This window comes from Sinohyriopsis cumingii, chromosome 14 (assembly GCF_028554795.1).
Source record: "Sinohyriopsis cumingii isolate HCF-2022 chromosome 14, ASM2855479v2, whole genome shotgun sequence".
NCBI lineage: Eukaryota > Metazoa > Mollusca > Bivalvia > Unionida > Unionidae > Sinohyriopsis > Sinohyriopsis cumingii.
Genome location: NC_142974.1, coordinates 2,539,308 through 2,560,340, shown reverse-complemented (window position 1 = coordinate 2,560,340; position 21,033 = coordinate 2,539,308). Strand labels below are relative to the sequence as shown.

Here is a 21,033-nt window from a genome sequence, read left to right as displayed (position 1 = left end):
TGTCTGCATTATATAAAGTTTCAATATTTACAAACACTGTATCTGTGTGCAATATATCAAGTTTCAGTACTTACAAACACTGTGTCTGTATGCATTATATCGTTTCAATACTTACAAACACTGTGTCTGTGTGCAATATATCAAGTTTCAATATTTACAAATACTGTCTGTGGGCATTATATAAAGTTTCAATATTTACAAACACTGTATCCGTGCATTATATCAAGTTTCATGTGCATTTTCCCTGAATTTTTATTTATTTATGAATACAGCTGCTTCTCATGCCTTCAAAAGACATATTATCTTGAAAGTATGAATTTTCTGCACAAGAACAACATTTGAAAATATCTACCTGATATATATAAAAACATTTGCACTTAGCAATACTGGCAACGTGTGTAAAATTACAGCTATCGGATACCTTATCAAATATGTGCATTGAAACAATATAAAATTATTTACAATTCTTGTTTCAAAATGTTAAAATAAAAAATGAAACACATGTAAAAGCTAATATTTAATTACCAGATTACAGTATTGATCTTGATTTATCAAATAGTAGCAGCTGTGTTAATCTCTGGAATGAAACACTGTTGTAAAACGGGGTGGAGGTGGGGGGTGGTCACCATCCTATGTGGCTCATTTTTCATTGGGGATTTAAATTCATGGTTCAGGGCAACAAATGAAACCCATGAAAATTGGTCAAGCAATCTGAAGCAGCTTTGTTACCCAATTTATTGTAAACAAATCAAACTTCATGGAATTATTTCGTTTCAAATACTAAAAAGGAATATTAGTTATTAAAAAAGAGCAGACTGGCAGACAAACAAGCAGACAGACAGACAGACAAGATTGTTAAGCATATTCTTAATACTGATATCAATGCTGGCATTACAAAATTTGTCACCATTAGTATATCCATAAAAAAATAAAAGGCCTGATTTGCAATAAGGCCAAATATAGATGTTGGGCCTGTTCTCAAATGCAAAATTTATACAAGAATGACAATCGATCTGTTGATTATAAACCTAATGTCTGGAAATGTTACTACTATATCTTGATTTCCACTAAGGTCTAGATTTCCACTAATATCTAAATTTCAACTAATATCTAGATTTCAACTAATGTCTAAATTTCCACTAATACCTAGATTTCCACTAATGTCTTGATTTCCACTAACATCGGCTTTGGAAAAGGATAGTTACATTAACAAGGAACATTTCTACAACTTATCATGATCAACACAATTATAAACTTCAAATACTTTTTTCCTGATGTCAAGTCTTAAGAATTTGAAGCAGAAAACAAAATGAAGTAAGTCCTAGTCCAAGAATAAGGATGCCATGAAAAAATCTCCAAGAAAAAACAAACAAGAACAAGACAATTAAAATGACAACAAAATAAAAGAAAGATAAACTGACCTGCAACTAATTAAAATAGAATATAACATTCCAATTGTAATAATCTATATTCTGAGTAAAATGAAATTATACATCAACAGTCGACTAATTAGATTTTGGGAGTACCGCTTTGCCCGACAAAAATAATCAAGAAAGAGAAGGTAACTACAAAATCTAGAAAAGCAAAAGGTAAGAAATATAAAACAAGAAGTTGAAACCAATTGTCTTGGTAATTAAAACAAAACAATATCTCTATATACTCATTAAAACAACATAATAGATAAAATTTCCTGAACCGGTACTAAATTCTTTTCAAGAATAGAATAAACAGATAACATATTAACCTTCTCTGATAAGACAAATACAATAAAACCCCTTTGATGTGTTTTCTGACAGTCTCTGTGATTATCTCAATCTAATTACATAAAGTAGTTTTCAAAAAACATATTTTGACCTTTCAAAAAGATTTTCACCAACCTGTTTGTGACTGGTCATGGAGTTTTATTATCAATATGTCTAACAGCATCTCATGGAAAGTGAAAAGTGGAATTGTTTTTCCACACAATTTTCCCATGGACTTTTTGTAGCATGCAATTTTTGTTGTTGCTGAGATTATATAAAAGATGTTACAATTTTGCTAACTGAAAAGATGCACTTGTGAAATGTGCAAACTATTATTTTGGTTAATTGGAAAACCAAGCTTATTACAACAGACTTACATTCCATAGTGAAATGCTGAACATGCTATTATTAACATTACTTTTAGTGAACTTAACACTTTCGAGATAATTAAAAAACACACAAAAAACCCAGTTTAGATATTTGTGGTGCTTCATTACTATAAAACATATTCAGGAAGTTTAAATGATGATTCTTGTAAGCCAAACAAACTGAGCTGCACATGCTGGCATTATAGCACATGTTGGCATTATAGCACATGCTGGCATTATAGCACATGCTGGCATTGTAGCACATGCTGGCATTATAGCACATGCTGGCATTGTAGCACATGTTGGCATTGTAGCACATGCTGGCATTATAGCACATGCTGGCATTGTAGCACATGCTGGCATTATAGCACATGCTGGCATTGTAGCACATGCTGGCATTATAGCACATGCTGGCATTGTAGCACATGTTGGCATTATAGCACATGCTGGCATTGTAGCACATGCTGGCATTATAGCCAACATAGTGCTTGCATATCCATCATATTTTGATTAAAAAAAGAAATAATCACTGTATATTAAGATTTATCCCATCACATAAAAACAATGAAGGGAGTCATCCAAAATGCTGATCCTTGTGTAACATTTTTCATTTCTGGTCCACTACCTGGACTTAAATATTCGTCCTCTTCTACACAAGAATGAGTGGAAATATCAGTGCTGTTGATGCCTGGCAGCTGAGCTGGCTGTAGCGATGTAGCAGGTATGTGGAGGTTGTGTTTAGTGTCCATGGGATCTAACTGTCAGCTGACCGATGTTGGGGGAATCGCTGATGCAGCTGTAATAGGGTTTAAAACTGTATTGATTTCATCAGGGGAAATTTGTGGCAGAGGGTCACGCCAGAATTGCACTTCATTGAAATATGAGCCCTCCATTTTGGCAAGACTGTGGATTGGTGGGAAGAAGTGGTCAGCTATATCACTCAGCTTGGAGTACCTTGCAAGAAGAAATAAAATAGAAGTCAGATTACTGTCTAATTAAAACACTGTCAACACTTACTTAAAGGTCACCTATATTTAGCAATTATCTATCAATATCAGATACATTTCAAGATTGCAAAAAATTAACACATATAATTTTGTGTAAGTCAAGTCCCACTGCAAACAACAGAGACCCTGGCCTGCCATCACGTAATGCACCAGTAAATTACATTTTTATTTTTAGTTGTATGAAAACACTGCCAACATGGCCTGCCATCATGTAATGCACCAGTAGATTACAGTTTTGTTTTTAGTTGTATGAAAACACTGCAAACAACAGAGAACCTGGCCTGACATCACATAATGCACCAGTAGATTACAGTTTTGTACAGATCAAGCTCCATCATAACATTATACAATGGAAGATATGTGCAGTTTGCAGTTCAACTTTGTTCATTGAGTACAGACAGTACTCTAGTAATGAAACAACCTCCTGTTTAGGGTTGCACATGAGGATAGACCATACTCTAGTAATGAACAACCTCCTGTTTAGGGTTGCACATGAGTATAGACAGTACTCTAGTATGGAAACAACCTCCTGTCTAGGGTTGCACATGAGTATAGACAGTACTCTAGTAATGAAACAACCTCCTGTCTAGGGTTGCACATGAGTATGGACAGTACTCTAGTGATGAAACAACCTCCTGTCCAGGGCTGCACATAAGTATGGACAGTACTCTAGTGATGAAACAACCTCCTGTCCAGGGTTGCACATGAGTATAGATAGTAATAAACAACCTCCTGTCCAGGGTTGCACATGAGTATAGATAGTAATAAACAACCTCCTGTCCAGGGTTGCACATGAGTATAGATAGTAATAAACAACCTCCTGTCCAAGGTTGCACATGAGTATAGACAGTACTCTAGTGATGAAACAACCTCCTGTCCAGGGTTGTGCATGAACAAAAACATGCTCATACACAACCAATTCAAGTAAGTTCAGTTCTATCAATCAAGGCATACAATACAATGAAAACATTAAGCATAAACTCCAGCTATAAATTGCATTCTTTAAAGTCATAGACCTGGAGCATCATGAGATTGGGATATCTTACTGCTAACATCATGGGATGTCTCTCCTGGAATATCGAGCAAAACTACTGCTTCCATTAGTCACCTTTCATGAAATGGAGAAAGATGAATTGGGCTTATTCTATATCCCCCAACCCATATGCTGTACCTCAGTACATGGCAACTACATCCCCTAATCCAAATAGCACAATTATATTCCCTAGCCAACACAGGGGTATGCTGTACCTCAGCATGTGGCAACTACATCCCCTAGCCCTCAAATGAATATGTTGTACCTCAGTATAGGGTAACACTCTCCCCTAGCCCACATAGGAATATGCTGTACTTCAGCATGTGGCAACTACATCTCCTAGCCCTCATATGAATATGATGCACCTCAGTATAGGGTAACTATCTCCCCTAGCCCACATAGGAATATGGTGTACGTCAGCATGTGGCAACTATATCACCTAGCCACCATAGGGGTACTGTACCTCAGCATGTGGCAACTACATCCCCTAGCCCTCATGAATATGTTGCACCTCAGTATAGGGTAACTATCTCCCCTAGCCCACACAGGAATATGCTGTACCTCAGTATAAGGCAACTATATTCCCTAGCCCACATAGGGATATGCTATACCACAGTATAGGGCAACTATATTCCCTAGCCCACATAGGGATAAGCTGTAACTCAGTACGTGGCAACTACACCTGCAATATGTAGACATACCAACCCATGAGCATGCCTGCCTGGAACCCTAGCAAGAATTTTAAGAATCCAGGTATCCTGTCTGGAATGGATAACATCTTCATAAAATGTAACAAGCTTCTACACTGGTCAAGGACAGTTCTCATTCACATATCTTTTTAAACTTACACAATTGTCATGTCAACCATGTATATGGCAAACTACCAAGAAAAACTACAGCTAATATAAAAGTTTCAAGCCCTTTTCACAACGAAAATAAATTGCTATTATTCGACTTATGGCAATGTATCCACTAGCATTTCAAAAATGTTCAGAATCAAAACAAGGAAAATCTTGTTGACACTGTAAATTAAATTTTACCACATCCTCTAGAGAAGATCCCCAAGAGACAGAGACAAAAGTATTACCATTTATGCATACATATGGCTACCCATTTTAACAATTACCAAGCTGATGGAGACAGATGGAAATGGTGCATGACAATATACTTTTTCCAATAACAATTATAACAATAACTAAATAATAATAATAATGTTTTGAGATCATTGTAATTATGTCAAGTTCATATAATAAATTAGTGTTTCAAGCGTTATTCTTAATTTTCTATTTACCATATACACTTGCTTATTTCAAGTTGAGTCCAGCTGCAAACAACACAGACACTGACCTGCCAACCCATAATGCAATGGCAAATCTGAGTCTGCAGTTTGCAAATGGACTAGACATGAAACAAGCATTTACATTACTTCAAAGTGAACAATTGTCTTATTCCTGTATAGAGTAAATCAAATACTGAAATTTCCACCCAATTGCATATTCCTTGGCTATTATCACATTTCAACCAAGTAAAATGTATGTTAACAGAGCTTGAAAACATTTGATTGTGCCAGGATTTAATTCAATCAGGAAAAAGTCAATAGAGTAAACAGTCACGACAATTAACTTGGTGATCATGACTAAAGCAGACAACCTTACATTGAGTAAAAACATTGTCAGATTTTGTTAAGATTATTCGTGGATTGTAGATGTTTATTTGCCTAGTTCAACCATTGTCAGATTTTGTTAAGATTATTCATGGATTGTAGATGTTTATTTGCCTAGTTCAACCATTGTCAGATTTTGTTAAGATTATTCGTGGATTGTAGATGTTTATTTGCCTAGTTCAACCAGTGTCAGATTGTGTTAAGATTATACATGGATTGTAGATGTTTATTTGCCTAGTTCAACCACGGTCAGATTTTGTTAAGATTATTCATGGATTGTAGATGTTTATTTGCCTAGTTCAACCATTGTCAGATTTTGTTAAGATTATTCATGGATTGTAGATGTTTATTTGCCTAGTTCAACCATTGTCAGATTTTGTTAAGATTATTCGTGGATTGTTTATTTGCCTACTTCAACTGTCATTGCATGGGCTCCTGTGCATAAGCATGTCAAATCGTGTAACAGGTACAACTGCCTTGGCACTATATTAAATAATGTAACCATAACTGTGTTAACAGGTAGTAAATCTGGCTTGGACTCAGATGCCTTGGCACAATCGTTAAATAATGTAACCATAACTGTGTTAACAGGTAGTAAATCTGGTTTGGACTCAGATGCCTTGGCACAATCATTAAATAATGTAACCATAACTGTGTTAATGGAACACGGATGCCCTGCAACTGTGCCCGAAATAAAAATGCTAAAACTGACAAGTGTAATATTATATAGGACATATTCCAGTGTCATGCATAAAAAAGATAGACTTACGAGGTTTGAAATGTGTGTGATTGCTCATGTTTCAGTTCCCCCTTATGATTGATAGTAAAGATGCGGTAAATTGGAATATTTATCGCCTTGTATGCATAGACATCCTGGAAAGACAAAACAATGGTAATTAAACTGAATTTACTGTATTTGCAATATATATATATATATATATATATATATATATATATATGACATGATAAAATACATTTTTTTCCTGTCTCAGAACCTAATGTTAAACCTTTTTCACCTAGGTCACATTTCCCAAGGTTTAAGAAACAAATTAACTTTGTGATGAATCTATGCCCCCCCCCACTGCACAATAAAATAGATTAACAAAATACTTATTTTGATAATAAAATGAAAGAAACAAACCTTGTATTGTTATCATGCATTCCTCTTTGTTTTTCATCATGAGCAATTTATTAAAGAATAAAAATATATCCACAAACTCCCTATGCATACATACTGTAGTGTGTATTGCTTATGTCAGAAAACACGACACATTTGTCACGGAATTGTATAAATCCCTTTAGTTATTAAATATATGTGCTCGGGATTCATTTTCTTGTGTACAACATTACTCAAGGGTGATTTATGTATAGAGTACAATATTTTGCAATAGTGAGTTCAGTTCATCCTATGCCATAGGATTCTTATCGGACACAGGTAGGTTCACTTCTGAACCTATTTATTGCTTTGCAATGTCATGCCGATAATGTAATTTGTATAGCTTACTGTGTACAATGTGTTACGTGTTATTGTATATGCCCATGTCATGCATAGTACATGGTGTTAGATGTATTATCAGCTGATCAGAGTTGACATGGTACCAGCTGTAGCACTAACCATAGAAGTTGACCAAAGCAGCTGTAAAGCTGAACCATAGCAGCCGTAGAGCTGAGTGACCAGTGCTGCTGGTCGAGTAGCAGGTGATCAGGCAATGCTGACCGGTTGGTGGGCACTAATTGCTTGATTGACCAAAGGATTGAATGGTGGTCGGTGACTACCTGGAATACTGACTGCTTGATTGACCAGTGTGACTGGTAGTCAAGTGTGCTGGTGATGGAGTGTGTAACTCCATACATGTAATCCTTTTAGCCATGGGCTAATTTTGGGATTTATAATTCCCACTGTTTTGGAATTGTAAAGATATTTTGTATGATATCTGTTCCTTTGTTTTCATCTCCTTACTATCTGAGTAAAATACCTCAGTTTTCACTATTTGAGTGAATTCATTTTTACTATTTACGTAAAACACCATTCTTTTCGTCGTGTGAAAAAGGTTATTTATTTGTATTTTCATTTGTCGCATTATTAGGTTTGTGCTCGGCTAGCGTGGGTACGTGGGAAAGCCTGCCAGTAGCTTCTCGTGGGTCGGTGGTTCTTTCCTGGGTTTTCCAGGGTTCTTCCTCCACCAGTTATACTGGCCGCCATATATGGCCTATCTTGTGCTGAAAAATGGCGTTAAACCCTACAACAACAACAACAACAACATTAGGTTTGTGCAGATTATGTTAATTTGTCCAAAATTTGGATTGTATAAATGCACGCATTAATCATAATTCTTTTTCCATTTAAGTCATTTATCATTACATATTGTATATGTATCACCATCAACAGTGTCCTGTTATAAATCTGAAATCCAATCTGGTTATCTTGTTACAACGTTGTTCATGGACGTGAATTATGTGTGTGTAATGTGGATTTTTAACATAGCTTTAAAAAAATTTCAGTCATTTTGCTATGATGTCTTCAGTGTAACAGTTTATAGTGATGTCAAGCACTGAGGCAATCATACTGCAGATATGTAGCATGATGTCCCACCCAGTCACTTTATCCTGACAACAGGCTGAACAGTCCTAGCAATAACCTCTTAATGCTGAGCACCAAGCGAGGCAGCTGTTAGTACTAGTTTTATAAGTCTTTGGTCTAACTCAGCTCGGGTTTGAACCCATGACCTCCCGCATCTAAGGTGCACGCTCAAACCAGTAGGCCACCAGAGCAGTCGATGTGAATTCTAGAGAAACGAATCAGGTTTGGTTTTACTCAAAAGTCTGAATATGTTATCACACTGAAAACTCGATTAAAAAAATTTGCAAGCAAAAGAGAGATAGAGAAAAACTGATTACTTGAAGGCACTGACCATTCACCCATTACATGGTGTAAGGTACAAAATAACCAAGACTGTAACATATTCAGGTTAACTATATAACTCTAATAAAATTCATAATTTGAAAATACAATCTGAGTGCAAATGTTGGGAATTTTGAAAATAAATTGAAACAATGGACAAGTTTTTAAATTAAATTTACACCATCTAGTACTTCATGCATGGATATCAACAACCCAAAGTATCCCAGAAAATTTGAAGGAGAAAATAACAATATGGTCATTAACATGATTAACATGGATGAAACTCCAGTGTACTTTAATCTCATTCCTGGACAAGAGAAGGAGGTTATATGGTTATATATGGTAAATGCAGTAATATGTTCATATGGTTATATATGGTAAATACAGTAATATGTTTATTTGGTTATATATGGTAAATACAGTAATATGTTCATATGGTTATATATGGTAAATACAGTAATATGTTTATATGATTATATATGGTAAATACAGTAATATGTTCATATGGTTATGTATGGTAAATACAGTACTATGTTCATATGGTTATATATGGTAAAATGGTAAATACAGTAATGTGTTCATTTGGTTATATATGGTAAATACAGTAATGTGTTCATTTGGTTATATATGGTAAATACAGTAATATGTTCATTTGGTTATATATGGTAAATACAGTAATATGTTCATATGGTTATATATGGTAAATACAGTAATGTGTTCATAAAAGTCAACAAGCCTTAGCAGATACACATTCATTATGAACACTTATTTGATATGGATAACATTTATAAACACTCTTTCCAAAATTTACTCCCATTTTTTAATTTGTAAGAATGGACATCTATTTGTGAAAGACATTTTGTGGTTCTTCAGGTGTCTTAAAAGATGTTTCATTGTTTAAAAATTTAAATTAATAAACACTAATTTTATAACATTATAACGAAAACTATAGCATGTTTTGGCTATTGCTAAACAGTGATAAAGTCCTGCCCACTTATACTAACATCACGTATTTGACAAGCTGCATATGTCAATGAAAATGCAAAGTCTCGCGCCATGTTCTATCATTGCAAACAAATTTGTCATGTTTAACGTCCAGATAAAAATAAACATACATGTTGACAGAAACCATTGGTCCCAAACTGAGCAAATTCTTTGTTTTCTAATCATTCATGTTGACAAACTGCCATTTATGTTGACAAATTGCATTTCTGACCCATACTCTGCTCTATACAAAATTATGCAATGTTTGCCACCAGTTATTATTATTATTATTATTATTATTAACAACTTACATTGATTTTGTTTCCAAAACCAGCATAGAAGGGGTTGATATAGCTAGGAAACAAGGCTGCAATGTCCTTCAAACAGCTGATTTTGAAGTCCTCTGGTTTCTTCTCTATAACCTCCCTGTAATTAAACAAAAACAAATTTAATTAATGCCTAGAAAATATTCATAATGCAAGTAACTCTTTATAATGATACAATTCCTTACCATACAGAAGATAATGCAATCGAGACAAAAATTCAGAGATGGCTGGTTTTGTCCTTTCAACTCAATTTCAAAGACTGAGATATGACGAAGGTTAAGTCTGTAACATTTGAACATGTAACAACTCCGTTTACAAAATCAGTAACCATTTTAAAAAGTCATGCACAGGCAGCTGTCAGTCATGCAAAAAAAAACATTTTTAAAAATATATCTTATGTCTCTGCTTATGAGGACTATTTGTTTCAGTAAAATGTGTCTAATACCACTTATCTATTCCAATTTCGCATAATTTCAGATGATGTGGCATCACCAGGAAACACCGAAGTTGATAAGAATTGGTGGTACCATACATTATGGATTAAGCTGAATTGTTGATAAAAATCCTTTAAACTAAATTATCTACTGTTAATAACATGGTCATTAACACAACCTTTGATGAGTATTTTAAAGAAATGCCATTACATGTTTGTAAACTATTCCAGAGTCTCTTAGTCATTGTAGTTCCTACAAAACAAACTTCCTATGCGTGTGCACAGGCGATATCAATTTCTTCATTAAGTAAATATATGTAGCAGTACAAAATACACACATAACTGACCAAGGTCAGGAGGACATGGAATGAGGGGCCATAACTGACCACGGTCAGAAGGACAGGGAATAAGGGGCCATAACTGACCAAGGTCAGTAGGACAGATGAGGGACCATAACTGACCAAGGTCAGTAGGACAGAGAATGAGGGGGCAAAAACTGACCAAAGTCAGTAGGACAGAGAATGAGGGGCCATAACTGACCAAGGTCAGGAAGACAGGGAATGTAGGGGCATATTTGACCAAGGTCAGGAGGACAGGGATTGAGGGGCAATATCTGACCAAGGTCAGAAGGACAGGGAATCGGGGACCACTAATGTTATAAATGATGACATGATAAGTTGGAAATCAAGCTCATGCAAGACACCATGAGCCACATGCCAAACCTGGTTAAATAACTCAAACAAATTTGGTGAACAAACAATTAAGAAGACACATTTTCCAAATGAGACAAAGCCCATAAAAGATCCAATAAGTTAATTAGGCATTGTTTATTCCAACTGCAGCAGAATATTCTGAATGCTTCTTGAGCCATGCCTGCTGCAAGTAATATATTATCTGGAGACAAGGAGTTAGCTGTAAAAGTGCCGTATCTTTACCAAAAATGGAGTTGACAAAATACAGCCCATAAAATACACATTTAAGGTGACGACAAAGCATACACACCAAACAGCCCATGAAATACACATTTAAGTCAATGACAAAGCATACACACCAAACCACCCATAAAATATACATTTAAGTCGATGACAAAGCATATATGCCAAACAGCCCATAAAATACACATTCAAGTCGATGATAAAGCATACACGCCAAATAGCCCATGAAATAAACATTTAAGCTGATGATAAAGCATACATGCCAAACAGCCCATGAAATAAACATTAAAGTCGATGATAAAGCATACACGCCAGAACAGCCCATAAAATACACATTCAAGTCGATGATAAGGCATACATGCCAAACAGCCCATAAAATACACATTTAAGTCAATGATAAAGCATACATGCCAAACAGCCCATAAAATATACATTCAAGTCGATGACAAAGCATACACGCCAAACAGCATATGAAATAAACATTTAAGTCGATGATAAAGCATACATGCCAAACAGATACAAAAAAATAAACATTTAAGTCGATGACAAAGCATACATGCCAAACAGACCATGAAGTAAACATTTAAGTGAGTGATAAAGCATACATGCCAAACAGCTCATAAAATAATCACATAAACCGACGACAAAACATACACGCCAAACAGCCAATAAAATAATCACCTAAATCAACGACAAAACACACACATTAATCAGCCCATAAAATAAACACCTAAATCGATGACAAAACACACACACTAAACAGCCCATAAAATAAACACCTAAATCAACAACAAAACACACACACTAAACAGCCCATAAAATAAACACCTAAATCGACAACAAAACATACACACTAAACAGCCCATAAAATAAACACCTAAATCGATGACAAAACATACACACTAAACAGCCAATAAAAAAAACACCTAAATCGATGACAAAACATACACACTAAACAGCCCATAAAATAAACACCTAAATCGACAACAAAACATACACACTAAACAGCCCATAAAATGAACACCTAAATCGACAACAAAACATACACACTAAACAGCCCATAAAATAAACACCTAAATCGACAACAAAACATACACACTAAACAGCCCATAAAATAAACACCTAAATCGACAACAAAACATACACGACAAGCAGCAGCAGCATACACTTAATGGTTATTGATCTGTTAAGTGGAAATTTAATATTGTTCTTTAAAAAGGAATAATTCCATCAAAACTGGACAGAAAAGACTATACTTTTAAAAGGTACATCTAGGGGGTTAGAGGAAATTCGCTTACCATATGACATCCAATTACATGTATAGGTTGCAGAGTTATGGTGGTTACAAGCAACATTCCTTATGAAAGTATTATGTTAATTGTCAAGGCCCATAAATCCAGTCAAAATGGAGTTGACAAGGTAATCCCATAAATGGCACACATAGGAATGTTGAAAATGCACAAAATTGAATGAGAATATGACCTACATAGTTACATGGATGTGATGTACTGGATATGTAATATTGATGGAGAAAGGGCAATAATTCTAACAACATTGGACCTGAAAAAACAATCCATTTAAAAACACATTTGTATTTAACAGGCAATTCATGTATCAAATGGTATTCTGCTATGTTTAGGATTACAGAACTATGATCATTGCATGTGATGATATGAAGTTAATGGTCAAGAGTCATATCTCCATAGAGTTGATGAGACAAAATGTTTTGGGGCCCTGAGTGGCCAAGTGGTCTAAAATGCTCTCCGTTAAGGATCATTGCTATCTCACCTTTGTTTGCATTGGTTCGAGTCTCGGATTCAGCCAATGTGGGTATGTGAGTAAGCTTGCCAGTAGCTTCTCGTGGGTTGGTGGTTCTTTCCGGGGTTTTCCTGGGTTCTTTCTCCACCATTAATACTGGCCGCCATGTATAGCCTATCGTGTGCTGAAAAATGGCGTTAAACCCTACGACAACAACAACAACAAAATGTTTTAAAGACTTCTTGGTTGGTGAGACAATGTATATACCAAAATTTCTTGGAGTAGTGTTTTAGGGCACTGTAACTTTAGTAGTTTATTTAGCACAGGGGCAACTGGCCCAATGACACATCACAGTGGCCAGCCTGGGCTGATCTGACAGTGAGATTCAAACACACATCCCGCATGCTAACAACTGAACCACTTTGACTAACTTGCATCGGAGTATGTTAAATGGTTGTTACAATTCATCTGTAATATGGATAAACATGGGAATGATGAAGTAAAAACTTGTAAAAAAAGGTGCATCTACATGTAAAAGGCAAATCACCTACAAAGTGGCATCCAATTATGTTTAATGGTTGCAGAGCTGTGCTGGTTACAAAAATGTGAACAGAAAGACAGATGGATGTATCAAGCCCATGAATTTTAGCTTACAGTTGGAGATGCTCTAGGAACTGAACTATTGGCAATCCCTGATAGACAGAAAATGTACATAGTATAGGGCTCTTGCATATATTGCCCAGGAATAATTAGTCAATTTGTCCACAATCTCTTCCATCTTTATGCAGTCATAATAAACAAGCTAACCTGTGGAATGCACTAATAAGGGATGTAGGAGACAAGAGAAGAGGTCCCTCTGGGAGCATGAGATCCCCTTGTTTTATATTCTGCAGCAAATCTTTTGTTATTTTGGATTGACCGATAGCTCTAGCTGACAAGTAAAGGAACTTGTAGCCATTCTTGTGAATTCTTGTGTATAGCTGTGCAACCCCAGACTGTGACCAATCTCGTCCAACAATGGGTAGAATCTGACCCAATACATCAGACCTGGAATTAAACAAAGTAATTATGCTTACAGCCAAGGAATCTCTTCAGGAATAGTATCCTGTTCAGCTGACAAACTCATTCATTCAGATATTAATTTATTTATTCTTTTTTTTTAACACCCATTCACGCTTTTTCATACACCAGTTCACACTTTATCTTACACCCATTCACTTTTTCTTACACCAATTCACTTTTCTTACACCCACCCATTCATACTTTCTTACACCTGTTCACACTTTTTCTTATACCTTTTCCCTCTTCAATTTTTGATTCAAACTGTGGTCCAAGGAAAATTTTCCATTCAAACTGTGGTCTAAGGAAAATTTTCCATTCAAACTGTGGTCTAAGGAAAATTTTCCATTTAAACTGTCCTCCAAGGAAAATTTTCCATTCAAACTGTGGTCTAAGGAAAATTTTCCATTCAAACTGTGGTCTAAGGAAAATTTTTCATTCAAACTGTGGTCTAAGGAAAATTCTCCCCAACATTTTAGTCACCCATCTGGTGAAGCTGAAGTTTTACAACTTTTTAGTAAATATTTATTCAGCTTATTAACACATTAACCCCTGGCAAAAAGTTTAGTAGCTTAGAGGTAGTAGTCTACTGCCGAGGTGTGTAGCATCAAGGTCATGTATGATACACTAAAGTGGGTGGTATTATAGAAAGGTAGACAGATGTAGCTCTACAATGATACCAAATAATATGGAAGTTCTAGATGCAATACAAATTTTTTTTTTCCATTTAAAATTCGCCTGTGGTAGGAATCCAATTTTGTGTCTGGATTTTAGACTTTTTGGTATCAGATCTATGGCAGACCGGTATGAACTGCAAACAGACAGATAAACCTTTGAAAAAGTAGGATAAGATGGGCATTTGGAATAAAGAGTGGTCTCGATAAGAAAATAATAGGTCCGTCAAGCAAAAAAAAAAAGAAGAAAAGCACTCCAACTTTTACCTTTCTGCTCATGCTCGAGCCAAACAGCCAAAGAAAAACGATGTTTCTAACACAACTAGGCATTATGTTGCTGGAAAATCACCAGGAAGTTGATGTATTAAGATGTATTCAGAAATAGCTTTCAAAATGTGTTTCCTACTCGAATTTCAGGTGAAAACGACAAAAACCTCCAGGGGTTAATGTGTTAATAAAATCTTGTTCAGTATTACAACACATTTCCTGACAATTCTGAGATAAATAAGTCTACTTAACATTCCACACCTGAATATAATTTAAGATCTGAAATTTCTTAAATAGTTTAGTCCCTGGACTCAAAATTAACACTAACCCACTATCCGCCAATTAGCAATTTTTCCAACATATCAGTAAATACCAGCCATCGCGAATCTGTTGGAGCAGTGAAAATTACCAATACCACTATCATAAAAGTCAAGAAAAGGTTTTAACTTAGAATATCCCTTTATAAATATTTTCAGTGATACAGAAACAACATTACAACACTTTATCAGTGTTAAAAACAATGCCTTGCAGAAATCTGCGCAAAAGATGACATTCAGAAATAGCCTATCCGTACAGGAATTTCCATGTCTACCCTTGTCTCCGATATATTATGCATCTACTTCAAACTAACACTCATTTACCTGTTCAACATAACTGAGTTTTTTAATTTAAAACTGGATGGGTACCCTATTATACCATACTGAAATGGACTTCAGCTACTGACATATCCATTACAAAATATTCAGTCCAGAAAAGCAATAAAGTTTAAAATCTGCCATTGACAATAAGGACTTACTTGGTAATGGTACCATCAATATCTGAGACGATGATTCTGTGATCGTAATTCCAGAGGTAGATGTGGGAGGTACACATTGTGGTACCCTGGTACTGGGTAGTTACTGAATATTTTATCTCATTTTGACCAGGAATCAATCCCAGCTTGGCCTGTTGGGAAAACGAAAATGAATTTTACACATGAACTTAAAAATCAAGGGCCTTTAAGTTAAATTTGAAATGGCGATGTCCATCAAAATGGTTAATAATAATAATAATAATAAACATAATAATAATAAACATAATAATATGTTCAAATCACCCTTGCGTTTCACCAACACCCACATATTGACACACACACACACCTGACTTGTTAAATCCTGAAAACACAACAGTTGTCAGAAAAGCTGGTGATATAACAAGTTGATCATTCAATCAGTAAACAATTTTTCTTCTGTGTGACCCTGCATACCAAGTACAAATACAATTGCTATTCTTCTGTGTGACCCTGCATACCAAATACAAATACAATTGCTATTCTTCTGTGTGACCCTGCATACCAAGTACAAATACAATTGCTATTCTTCTGTGTGACCCTGCATACCAAATACAAATACAATTGCTATTCTTCTGTGTGACCCTGCATACCAAGTACAAATACAATTGCTATTCTTCTGTGTGACCCTGCATACCAAATACAAATACAATTGCTATTCTTCTGTGTGACCCTGCATACCAAGTACAAATACAATTGCTATTCTTCTGTGTGACCCTGCATACCAAATACAAATACAATTGCTATTCTTCTGTGTGACCCTGCATACCAAGTACAAATACAATTGCTATTCTTCTGTGTGACCCTGCATACCAAATACAAATACAATTGCTATTCTTCTGTGTGACCCTGCATACCAAGTACAAATACAATTGCTATTCTTCTGTGTGACCCTGCATACCAAATACAAATACAATTGCTATTCTTCTGTGTGACCCTGCATACCAAGTACAAATACAATTGCTATTCTTTCGGGTTCAATTAATATTAATATATCAATTAATAGTACATATCTCAATACTATGCATACATCAATTTATACCACATACATCAATTAAGACAACATAAATCAATTAATAGTACATATCTCAATACTATGCATGTATCAATTTATACCACATACATCAATTAAGACAACATAAATCAATTAATAGTACATTGATCAATTACTATTATACATATCAATTAATGAAACACACATAACTTAATACTACAGAGATTATTTAATACTATATATATATATATATATATATATATATATATATATATATATATATATATATATATATATATATATATATACACAAATTAATGCTACATATATAAATTTTTACCCACCAGCTGCAAAACAGAACTTTCTATGCACAAAAAACACCATTACTAAAAAAAACACATGAAATGATGATGTATGATTAAGGCTAACATAACTGTAGGTGTTAAAGCAGTCTAAACAGTCCCAGTCATGTTGATGTATGATTAAGGCTAACATAACTGTAGGTGTTAAAGCAGTCAAAACAGTCCCAGTCATGTTGATGTAAGATTAAGGCTAACATAACTGTAGCCAATAAAACTGATCTTCTTGTACTTCATTGACAAAAAACATATTTTCAGTTGGCCAACATGGGGAGCACTCAACTTGGTCTTTATAATGAACTCAGATATACATTCAATTCAGTCTATGTAATGAACTCTGATATGCACTCAATTCATTCTATGTAATGAACTCTGATGAGCACTCAATTCAGTCAAGGTAATGAACTCAGATATGCACTCAATTCAGTCTCTGTAATGAATTCTCATGTGCACTCAATTTGGCCATTGTAATGAACTCTGATGAGCACTCAATTCAGTCTATGTAATGAACTCTGATAAGCACTCAATTCAGTCAAGGTAATGAACTCAGATATGTACTCAATTCAGTCTCTGTAATGAATTCTCATGTGCACTCAATTTGGCCATTGTAATGAACTCTGATGAGCACTCAATTCAGTCTATGTAATGAACTCTGATGAGCACTTATTTCAGTCTATGTAATGAACTCTGATGAGCACTTATTTCAGTCTCTGTAATGAGCTCTGACATGTACTCAATTCAGTCTATGTAATGAACTCGGATGATCTTTTATAATTATTTCCTGGAGGATTTTTATGGTCCTTGTTGTCAACATAGAGGCAAAGTATTTTCTCAAAAGATGGAAAATATGGATCTATGTTGCAATGGTGAAGGCTAAAATGAACTCAGTACACTGTTACGAAAAAATGATAAATTTAGCTTGTAGTCCAACACCTTTGTCCCATATATACTCACTATTTCATCCGAAGTAAGCCTTAAAGACTTCTTGAACTTTTCCTTCTTTTTCTTTGGTATTTTAACTGGTTCTGCTGCAGGTTTTGCGCCATTGTACTCTGAACCATCAGTATCAGCCTCACTAGATGAAACCTCTTCCTTCAACCTATAAATGAAAATAGCAGAAAAAGTTTGAATTATTAGTGTTTCCTCCAGGTCATTTTAATTTGGTGCCATTACTGTTTCCCTCAGGTTATTTTAAGATGGTGCCATTAGTGTTTCCTCCAGGTCATTTTAATATGGTGCCATTAGTGTTTCCTCCAGGTCATTTTAATATGGTGCCATTAGTGTTTCCTCCAGGTCATTTTAATATGGTGCCATTAGTGTTTCCTCGAGGTCATTTTAATATGGTGCCATTAGTGTTTCCTCCATGTCATTTTAATATGGTGCCATTAGTGTTTCCTCCATGTCATTTTAATATGGTGCCATTAGTGTTTCCTCCATGTCATTTTAATATGGTGCCACTAGTGTTTCCTCGAGGTCACTTAAGGATGGGGACATGCCACGTCATTCTATCCCAAACCAGGCTCTTTTGTCACACCATTCACACCATGCTTCTGTCCCCCACCCCACTTGCCCTTTTTTCAACTGGGAATGCTTCCTTTTAGTTTTCTTATAGACATAAATGGTTCATAGGGATTCAATTCAATTACAACATTATTTTAATGACTGTAAGCAATATAACAGTGCCAAAAGTTTAGGTCATGCATAAAGGAAGTAGTCTACATGGTTATGCATAAAGAAAGTACTCAACATGGTTATGCATAAAGGAAGCATACCAAAATAAGTACCCCACATCATTATGCAAAATGTACTCCACATGGCTATGTAAAAACAAAGTACTCCACATGGTTAAGCATAAAGAAAGTACTCAACATGGTTATGCATAAAGAAAGTACTCCACATGGTTATGCATAAAGAAAGAACTTCACATGGCTATACATAATGAAAGTACTCCACATGGTTAAGCATAAACAAAGAACTCCACATGGTTATGCATAAAGAAAGTACTCAACATGGTTATGCATAAAGAAAGTACTCCATATGGTTATGCATAAAATACTCAACATGGTTATGCATAAAGAAAGTACTCCACATGGTTATGCATAAAGAAAGTACTCCACATGGTTATGCATAGAGAAAGTACTCCACACGGTTATGCATAAAGAAATTACTCAACATGGTTATGCATAAAGAAAGTACTCCACATGGTTAAGCATTGAGAAAGTACTCCACATGGTTATGCATAGAGAAAGTACTCCACATGGTTATGCATAGAGAAAGTACTCCACATGGTTATGCATAGAGAAAGTACTCCACATGGTCATGCATAAAGAAAGTACTCAACATGGTTATGCATAAGTATCAACATGGTTACACAGTACATAATTATTCAATCATTCAAGTAGTTACATAGTCCATATTCAATGTGCCAACTTTGTGTTTATTATATCGTCACATACATTATAAACTGACTGATAATGATAATGTCAACTGAAACAAGAAGTGTGACTAGCTATAATTTCATAACAATTTCATGCTCTGCGGGCACTCAAAGATGATGTATCACAATGAAAGTTATCAATTAGCTGATCTCTGAAAAGTAGGACGGTCCAATTTCCACGTGACCAATACCAGCTGTGAATTTTTTGGAACATTAACATGTTTTTGGAAGAGTAACATGTTTTTGGAAGAGTAACATGTTTCTGGAAGAGTAACATGTTTTTGGAAGAGTAACATGTTTTTGGAACATTAACATGTTTTTGGAAGAGTAACATGTTTTTGGAACATTAACATGTTTTTGGAAGAGTAACATGTTTTTGGAAGAGTACCATGTTTTTGGAAGAGTAACATGTTTTTGAGAATAATGACCAGTGAACAAATAATAAATTATTTAGCAACTTGGGAGTTTTGGAATAGGAAGAGTTTACCATTTTCATCCAGGACAATCATACTTTCTTGTGCTTCTGTTATTTAGCACAAAAAGCCTGTTAAAAAAGGAAAACTTTTAAATTTTCACTGACTTCAAATTAAGTTGTGATTATATATATATATATATATATATATATATATATATATATATATATATATATATACCATTTGCTGCAATTTTAATTATTCTCATTTAAAACTGGACATTCTCCCTTGCAATAACTTGGCCGCTTGTGATGGTTAACCTCTCCTGTTTGGAGGTGTAAGTGGATTTTAATTTGAGTCTATTCAAAAACAGTGAGATAGATATGTTAATGTAAGGCCATCTAATGGGAAATGACAAAGTTAAACAAGCCGGATCCAAAATTTTGGGAAATCTTGGGCCATTTGAAGCAGGTTCCATAAAATGATATTTTCCAGAATTATTATTAATAAAGGTGGTCTACAGATAATTATTTTGACTTCAATGGTTAAAATTTTGGTGGTGACTAAGCTAAATGGGCTGTGTGTTCCCTGTTGAAATTCAAAATTGTATGTAATCTCCCTTGTGAAATTAGTCAGTCTCAGTTTTCTCTGCAGGGAGCCAGAATTAAGCACAGGGAAATAACAAGTATGTCTTTTTACACTGTCCAAGGGATGTGTGTCATAGAGTTGAGGACATGAAAAGAGAGATTCTGCTGCCTAGTAAAAGTGACTATCAATGAAGCGAAAGGTTAGTCTCAACTGTATACAATATGTCCATTGATGCAAGTTTGTATTGACTGAACGTATCCAT

At 35.0% G+C, this 21,033-nt stretch overlaps 1 protein-coding gene across 2 annotated transcripts in view; it reads right to left on the bottom strand.

Moving 5' to 3' along the window:
• Positions 1-694: 694 nt before the first annotated feature.
• The window catches only part of LOC149783099 (phosphatidate phosphatase LPIN1-like), a 73,571-nt gene continuing 53,232 nt past the window's right edge, over positions 695-21,033 (bottom strand). For both annotated transcript variants that reach the window (XM_089931314.1, XM_089931315.1), the window contains 6 exons: positions 18,288-18,432; positions 15,948-16,096; positions 13,959-14,198; positions 10,011-10,125; positions 6,583-6,686; positions 695-3,064 (listed from right to left, as the gene is read on the bottom strand). In XM_089931314.1, the coding sequence (XP_089787440.1) occupies positions 2,872-3,064; positions 6,583-6,686; positions 10,011-10,125; positions 13,959-14,198; positions 15,948-16,096; positions 18,288-18,432 (946 nt within the window). In that variant the 3' untranslated portion in view covers positions 695-2,871. The remainder of the gene's footprint in view (positions 3,065-6,582; positions 6,687-10,010; positions 10,126-13,958; positions 14,199-15,947; positions 16,097-18,287; positions 18,433-21,033) is intronic.